The sequence below is a fragment of the Arachis ipaensis genome, chromosome B10, assembly GCF_000816755.2.
Source record: "Arachis ipaensis cultivar K30076 chromosome B10, Araip1.1, whole genome shotgun sequence".
Classification (NCBI taxonomy): domain Eukaryota; kingdom Viridiplantae; phylum Streptophyta; class Magnoliopsida; order Fabales; family Fabaceae; genus Arachis; species Arachis ipaensis.
The window spans coordinates 131,296,572-131,305,456 of record NC_029794.2 but is presented as its reverse complement, the minus strand read 5'-3'; the positions used below and the strand labels follow the sequence as shown (position 1 = coordinate 131,305,456).

General features: G+C 35.0%; 2 protein-coding genes across 3 annotated transcripts; one reads left to right on the top strand and one right to left on the bottom strand.

Annotated features, from left to right (window-relative positions):
• On the top strand, positions 1-5,174 carry LOC107622427 (caffeoylshikimate esterase). Of its 2 annotated transcripts, none has more exons than XM_016324304.2 (9): positions 1-160; positions 331-539; positions 1,271-1,300; positions 1,401-1,527; positions 1,622-1,768; positions 2,658-2,788; positions 2,883-3,020; positions 3,167-3,265; positions 4,837-5,174. In XM_016324304.2, exons 1-9 carry the CDS (start codon positions 115-117, stop codon positions 5,056-5,058), a joined length of 1,149 nt encoding a protein of 382 aa, XP_016179790.1. In that variant the 5' UTR covers positions 1-114; the 3' UTR covers positions 5,059-5,174. The 2 variants fall into 2 exon arrangements, with proteins under 2 accessions (XP_016179790.1, XP_020969771.1); XM_021114112.1 differs by lacking the exon at positions 1-160 and adding an exon at positions 234-253.
• LOC107622388 (6-phosphogluconate dehydrogenase, decarboxylating 3-like) lies at positions 6,381-8,177 on the bottom strand. Its single transcript, XM_016324262.2, is given in 2 exon segments — positions 6,381-8,025; positions 8,027-8,177. Coding segments are annotated over 2 exon segments (1,461 nt in total). The 5' UTR covers positions 8,168-8,177; the 3' UTR covers positions 6,381-6,705.

Below are 8,885 nucleotides of genomic sequence, written 5' to 3'. Positions count from 1 at the left end.
TATTCTGGCTGTCATTTTCTTTTTCCCGTGTCACTCAGATTTCCCTTCCTTTTTGGAATCTCCTTCCATGTTGTCACCAATAATAAAAATAGATAAAAATATTTTTAAATTCAAATGGCTCTCACTCCCACGAAGCTTCGCCACCCTCCGGAATTGAATGGTAGGTACTTTGAAAATTAAGAAAAAGCAAAATTTAATTTAATAAAGTACCATAATATTCCATTCCCGAAAACTTTATTTCCGTTTTTAGGCCGTGAGTCAAATTTGATGTAATTTTTTTTCCCCTTTCTGTTAACGATTTATTTATCGGAAGTGTTTGGAACGGTGTAGAATTGAAGGAAGTAATTGGTATCCAGAGGAAGAGAAAGAAGAGGAAAGAGGATAAGTTATTATTTTGCAGCATGAAGCAGCAGCTACCTGGCGTTGATGCTAAATTGCAGAAGATTGCAGATTCTAACATGGATGAAGCACCCGCTAGAAGACGTGCCCGTGAAGCCTTCAAAGATATTCAGCTTAATATTGACCATATACTCTTTAAGGTACCCCTATCTTTTGTTTTCTTATGAATCCAATAATTTCTTTGTTAAAAAAAAAAAATTGTTTCTTGTTAGGTATTTGTAATAAATCTTGTGTGTGTGTGTGTGTGTGTGTTTGTTTTTATTGAGAGGGTATTAATTGGGGGTGGCACAGGAGTAGTTGGGATCTGCTTCAATTCAACAGTTTTGGTTGAGGTGGATATAAAAACATTTTGTGATTGGTACTAGTAACAGTATCATGTGGCAGTTTGGCCACTCCATTAATGGTTTAAAGTGTGAGAAGGAATTAGCCAAGGTCTAACTTTTTTAGGTATTTGAGAGAAACTGTGGTGTCCCCTATAATGACCTTGTGATGATTAAGACAGTGGAAGTACTAGGTAGTTAGAGGTTCATTCATACATATAAATATATATAACTCTTAATGGAGCTCTAGTATTTTGGCCTGCTTATTTTTTTCGTTACTCTTTTTGACATTTACATAATCTTGGCTTTTGGTATGAACATCTTTGTGAAGTGATCACCTCATCCAAAGTGCCATGTCATGCGAAAGTTAGTTAAATTTTACTTCCAATTGCGCTAAAGGCACTTGTTAAGGTGTTAAATGTAGAATATATTTATTTTTGTTTTGAAAGCCTAAAAGTTTTGAGTTTATTTATTGTATGATTTTTTTTAGAAAAACTTTTTAAACTAGTTATCAAAACCATAATCTAATTCCTTTATTTTCTATTTTGCAGACTCCATGTGATGGACTAAAAATGAAAGAGGTGAGAAAAACGGCTTAATACTATTCATTGCTTGTTGTCTTTATCGTGTTTAGTTGTTGTCATACGATGATTGATGGGTATCTGATATGCAATGTAACAGTCATACGAGGTGAATTCAAGGGGCATTGAAATATTCTGTAAGAGTTGGCTTCCTGAGGCATCCAAGCCAAAAGCAACAGTGTTTTTCTGTCATGGATATGGAGACACCTGCACTTTTTTCTTTGAAGGCATGTTCCTGGTATTAATAACATGTATCTGCAATTAACTAGAGCAGTAATGCTGTGAATTAGCAACTCAAACGTGTCATGGAATTATTTTCAGGCATAGCTAGGAAGATAGCATTAGCTGGATACGGAGTCTTTGCTATGGATTATCCTGGATTTGGCCTTTCACAAGGCCTCCATGGCTATATCCCTAGTTTTGATGGTCTTGTTGACAATGTCATTGAACATTACTCCAAAATCAAAGGTAATTAAATTCTCACCATCTGCTCTGTCTTGAATTTCAGTCGGTGTTAATTTTGCTGTCATAAATCTGTTGAGATGCCATTAGTTTCTCCTCAGAAAGTAGATCAAATATGATATCTCCTGGTTGGTGGTTTTTGTACTTTAGATAAAGTGATTAGAATGGCATAATATTTACTTCTGTTCTATCATTATAAATTAGTTTGTATGAAGTAATGCTTAATAGTAGAAAGTTCAAAGAGGATATCAGAAGGAATGAGTGTCAACTAATGGTTCATTTCATGCAGCGGTCTTAGGCAATAGCATAACTAGAATTAAAGCATCAAACGGTCCAAAGTGAATGTGAAAATTTAGAGTCCCGGAACTTTAGATTTCTTTTTTTCTATAATTGAGGGTCTGAGAAGGAGGAGCTAGTTCTGGTGTCTCACCTGTGTTTGAAGTGGAACGAGAAAAATTCTTGAGCTTCGTGAAAACCTAATTCATCAGGTTGAAGTTTTTCATTCATCTTTATTAGTTGACTGAAGCTTCTATACCATGTCTTCCAATTCATGCAGTAGCTTAAGTGTATTTGTCAGTTTGAAGTTCTCTAAACTGAATCACTAGGAATTAATAGTGAACCGGTAAACTTTGATTTGTGTTTCTAATAAGAAAACTTATAAGCCTCTTCAATAGTTTCATTTTCAGTTCAAAGGGATGTATGTAACTTTTTCAAATGTGTCTTGTTGGAAACAGGTTGCCTTAACATGGAAATAATGAAAGTTCATTATTTATGAAATTGCAAATTTATTGTTATATGTATTTTATGCTGGAAACAAGTTAAAAACATTGAGACTGAGAGTTTTGATCCTTCTGTGACTGCATTCATTCAAAAGATTTGATTTATTATTTTGCAGAAAATCCAGAGTTTCATTCTCTTCGTACCTTCATATTTGGACAATCAATGGGTGGTGCTGTTGCACTAAAGATGCACCTGAAACAACCTAAGGCTTGGGACGGTGCTGTTCTTGTTGCACCTATGTGTAAAGTAAATTATTATTATTACTATTGAGTGCTTAATCAATTAGGTGAACTCTGGTCCTCTTTGTTATGATCTCTCTTTGACCAGATGCTCTGTGTAGATTGCAGACGATATGGTTCCATCAAAGTTGGTCACTCAAATGTTGATTGCTATGGCCAATGTTTTTCCGAAGAGGAAGTTAGTTCCGCAAAAGGATTTAGCAGAGGCAGCTTTCAGAGAGTTGAAAAAGAAAGAACAGGTTTGTATGTTGCAATTTAGCATAATTTATTAGTGTCATCTTTCCTTCTGCTCCTAGTTTTGACTGTTATTGTCCAACTTTGTAGTTTAATTCTCTTCATAATACATGTGTTAATATCTTCTGACACCTTTTTAATGTCACTACAGACAGCGTATAATGTTATTGCGTACAAGGATAAACCACGTTTGTGGACTGCTTTAGAAATGCTCAGAACTACTCAAGAAATAGACGATCGTTTGGAAGAAGTAAGTTTCAACTTTCAAACCAGTCTAGCCTTTGTTGTTTAAGTGTCTCAAAAAATCTATCCTTAGCTTGTAGACTATTTGGAAAAAAATTATTCTAGTGTTGAAAATAAATGACATGCTTGAACCCTACTTTGTTGGAGTAATGTTGACCTAGGAGTCTTGTTATATAATCAAATAAAAATGTTTCTATTTCTAATATGACTTTTATTATCTATGGCAATGGAAATTCCTGCCAGGCTCTGATACCTGTTTTCTAAAAGCAATAGTTACTCTGTAGAAAGCAAGCTTTTTTACTTTACTTGAATTTGTATTGTCTTCTTAACTCCAATTCATATCCTCTTCACTATGTTCTACCTAACTATCTTAATATTAATTTTTTACGTTTAACAGTCATGGCAATTGATCTCAGTTTCTTGCCTGTATATTTTGACTTAGTTTATCTCTTGTTCTTCTTCACCTTTTTTTTTTAATTTCATAACAGAAATTTATGCTTTATCTGGTGGTTTCGTTTTGAATATGGTTTAAGATAATTGTCCAAAGTAGGATTATTTTTCCTTGATATACCAAAAACAGAAGCTTGAGCATTTGTGGCAGTGAGATGTAGCGAGTAGCAAAAAATCATATTTAAAAAACTTAGATGGTTGAAACTAATGTGAAGCAATTCTAACCTAGGTATTCAAAACACCCTTTGATTTCTTAGAGTAGCTGAATATAGATATAGGTTCTTCTAAGGAAACTTTAGTTTCTCGGGTTATTTACTCTGATCACATGTTTAAATTGATCTAAAATAAAAGGAAAGATGGCAAATGAATTCATTTCCATGTTTTTTACAACTCAACAATCTCCTTTTTAATCCTTCGTCTCACTAGATAAGAGCTAACTGTAGTTTTGCATGTAAAGTTTTGAACCACTACATCGGTCCACATGAGTCAATAATGAAATCCCCTTACTCTGTAGCTAGCAGCCTCACACGAGTCAATAAGCTTGATTACAACATTTTCTTTCCTGTTTGGTTAGTGTCTCGGTATATAAAATTTAAATATAAGATTGAAAAATTGTGTATTTGTCTCTGATTTTACCTTTTCTAGTTTTGGGTGAATAAAATATTAGGCAAATTTTGTCTCAAGACATACATTCTATCTGATTTTGTATCTGTATTCTTTTTCAAACTGGTATGTCTCCCAGTGTTCTTTTATAAGACAATTACCAAACAGGGCCTTATTATCCTAATATTTGATCATCAAGACTATATTACTGAGAATGATCTTAGATCCACTGAATCTCTGCTTAGATATGAAATTTCATTCTCTCCCTCCTCTTTTCCGTATACTATTTTGAGCATTAAAGACTTGCATGGTCCTCGAGCACATTTAATTTGTTCTTCAGGAGTAACCATAACCACTCATTATCATTTATATTAGTTAAAAGTTATATTAAAAATAAGAATGCATGGTTGTTATTACTCCAGAAGCATGCATTAAATGTGCTTCACGAGCATGCGGGAATTACTCATGTTGAGAGCACTGCAATGAAATTAATTCATCTTCACCTCTAATGGCTGTAATTTACAGGTCTCTTTGCCAATATTAATCCTTCATGGGGAGAATGATACTGTGACTGATCCATCAGTGAGCAAAGCTTTGTTTGAGAAAGCAAAAAGTTCAGACAAGACACTTAAACTTTACAAGGATGCTTACCATTCTCTTCTTGAGGGAGAGCCTGATGAACTAATAAATCAGGTCTTTGGTGACATCATTTCTTGGCTTGATGACCACTCTTCAAAACGTACATAGTCCTCCTCTTGTTAATTTATACTGATTATTTTCCTCTCTCTCTTAAATTCAAACGAATAATGATGTTCAGATTGTTTAAGAAAAAGAAATAAAATAGAAAATTGGTATTGCTTCTCTATGGTTAGCCACAATTTTAATCAATTTTCCATGCTTGATGTGAATACAACCATATTACCAAGACACACAAAATTTCAGCCACCAAATTAATTACTTATATAGAATACATATTGAAATACAAAATATACATTAAAAACAAGTTAAATAATATATGTATTTATACATAAATACGAATATTTATGTAGGAGACGGGATAGGAGTACGATTAGAATAATTTCCTATTCATACATAAAACCATTTAAACATTAATATTTTGTTAACAAATAACACGGGTTATCTCTGTATTTTGTTAATAAAAAAAAGATAATTTAAATATACAATTAATTAATAGCTATTATGTTTTTTATGCGAGGTTTAGAGAGTAATGGTCAAATTAGTTCCTGAAAGATCACTTGTTCTTCAAATTGGTCTCCAAAAATTGTTTTTAATCAAATTTATCTTTTAAAGATTTTAAATTAGTCATGTTAGTCTTTCCATCACTTTATTTATTGATAGTGTCAAAATTTGCTAATGTGACACGTTAAGTGACACTCCAAGTCTTCAACACACACTTAGGAGTTTTAATTGACTATTAACATAATAAGTTTATGAAATTAGATCAAATTAAAACTTAATTGAGGGGAGAACTTGAATCATTGAAATCCCTTAATTTAAAATTGATTTGATTTAATTTCATAAATTAATCATGTTAATAGTCAATTAAGACTCCTAGGTGTGTGTTGGGGTGTCGCTTAACGTGTCACATTAGCAAATTTTGACATCATCTACAAACAAAGTGACGGAAGAACTAACATGACTAAGTTAAAATCTTTAAAGGACGAATTTGATTAAAAAAAAATTTTCGGGGACCAATTTAAAAAACGAGTGATTTTTCAGGGACTAATTTGACCATTTACTCAGTATTCAGTGTACTAATAATGTTTTGGGATTAAAAAATTTCCTAGAAATATGGAAGAATTTCTGTTTTCATAGATTACATACTAACAATCCTATCTAAGATGTGGTGGTGGAGACCCTTCAACCAGTTTGTTTGGGAAAGTTGTTGAAGTATATTTGTATAGGAAGAGAAGTGTTTAGATTTGTCAGGGATGAACAACTTGAAAGTGGAGGGATGCAGCATCATTTCAACTTGGAAATGACAAAGATTATATTTCAAAGGAGATTCACTGTTTGAACTTTGAATGTTGACAGCTGAGAACCAAATCACAAGCCAAACAGAAATTCAATTTTGTCATTTGCTCTACAAGTTTTTGTTACCCCAAACAGTTTGCACCTAGCTAATTATCACTAATGGAGGGGTGAAAAACATCAATTAGAAAAAGATAATTATTTCCTGACAACTAAAAAGACTTTAGTCAACGGGGACAAATCATAAACATTCAGAAGAAGGATCACCAAATCATACAACACCCAAGCAATTAACATAGACAAAGTGAAATTGAAGTGCTTCTTCAATTCAATTCAATTCAATTATTCATGATGAACTCAGCACAAAGCATTGCATTACATTACATTACAAGCACCAGAAATCTAGCTTCTTGACTGTTTAGCAAGCTTGAACCACTCGGTATGGAAAGATCCCTCAATGTCAGTCCTTTCGTATGTATGTGCACCAAAATAGTCCCTCTGAGCTTGCACTAAATTAGCAGGCAATCTCTCTCTTCTGTAGGAGTCAAAATAAGCAAGACTAGCAGACATACCGGGCGTGCTGATGCCCGAGTTGATAGCAAGACACACGACTCTGCGCCAGGCCGATTGGCGATCGATGATCTCCTTCGCAAACTCCGGATCCACGAGGAGGTTAGCGAGGTTAGCATTCCTGTCATATGCCTTTTTTATTCTGTCTAAGAATATGGCTCTTATGATGCAACCACCTTTCCAGATCCTGGCAAGTTCACCCAACTTCAAATCCCAACTCTTTTCGATACTCTTGGCACGGATCAGATTCATTCCCTGTGCATAACTACAGATTTTTGCAGCATAAAGAGCCTTCCTAACATCATCAATCAGCTTCTGCTTGTCTACTGGTTGATCACTCAAGATATCGCCAAAACCACCGGATTTGAACACCTTTGCAGCTTCAACTCTTTCCTCCTTCAATCCGCTAAGGAACCTAGCATCCAAAGAAGCTTCGATCGTGGGTGCAGCAACTGATAACTCAGCAGCTTGCTGGACAGTCCACTTACCGGTACCTTTCATGCCGGTTTTGTCGAGAACCTTGTCGACCAGATATCCATCTCCTTTATCATCCTTAATTCCAAATATATCTGCAGTGATTTCAATCAGGAAGCTCAGGAGTTCTCCCCTGTTCCATTCTGCAAAGACATTTTGTAGTTCCTCATTTGATAACTTCCCGACGGATTTTAGCACATCATAAGCCTCGGCGATTAGTTGCATATCACCATATTCAATTCCATTATGGATCATCTTAACAAAGTTACCGGATCCACCTTTACCAACATATGTCACACATGGGCCGCTGTCGGGGACTTGAGCTGCCACTTTGAGAAGAATGTCTTCTATGTATTTGTAGGCCTCAAAGGAACCACCAGGCATCAAAGAGGGACCATTGCGAGCACCCTCCTCGCCACCCGAAACTCCCATCCCAAGGTAGAGAAGGCCTAATTCAGCCATAGCTTTCTCTCTTCTCTCAGTGTTCTCATACCATTCATTACCACCATCAATGATGCAGTCCCCTTTCTCCAAGTATCCTGAAAGGGTCTTAATGGTTTGGTCCACGGGTGCACCGGCCTTAACAAGCATTATTATGACCCTAGGCTTCTGAATGGACTGAACAAAGGATTCGGGGTCATGGTAGCCGTAAACGGGAAGATTTCCTTCCTGCTTCGATGCGTTCCACAGTCTCATCAACCTTGGATGTGGTTCTGTTGTATACTGAAATGGGAAAGCCCTTCTCAGCTATGTTGAGAGCAAGATTTTGCCCCATTACAGCAAGCCCTGCAAGCCCTATTCTCGTCTTCGGTGGAGCCATTTTTTGTTTCCTGCTCAATGATGGTTAATAATTCACTCCAGAAAAGAATCATAAAAGAAGAAAGAAAACAGCATGAGGTTCTTCTAATTTCTGAAGAACATGAGCTGTAAAGTGTAAACAGATTAAGCATATTCCAAGAATAAATATGTATGGAGAAAGAGGAATCTTCTAGTTCCAAGAATCACAACAGATTACTTTATCCCCAGAAAAGGTACTTGTTTCCTTAAATTTGTACATATATGTGAATAACAGTCCTGCAATTTTTTTTTTGTTTCTCAAATATTTCTAATTCTTTACAAAAATTATTCAGCAACCAAGTTGAAAAAGCTGCATGCAAAAATGCAAACTAGTACCACAAAAAAAAATGATCCAACGTCATTAATAATGATGGCATGATCAGCGAGAAACTAGAAGTAAAGCCCAGATCATCAACAACACTATCTTATAGATTTCTCAGAAAACCACAACACAAACTAAAGAAGATAGATTCATGAATCATGATCACTCATTTGTACCATCAATCGATCATACACTAACTAAAGTGCACATAAAATACAAAAACAAAAACAAAAAAAGAAAGAAAAATAGTAGGTTTAATGCAAACCTGGTTTTATTGAAATTCGAATAGAATCAGCGAAAATCTAAGGTGTGGTGTATGTGGGAGAAAATGAGAAAGTAGAAAGATATTAAATAGAGGTGAATTTGGTATGCCAAGACA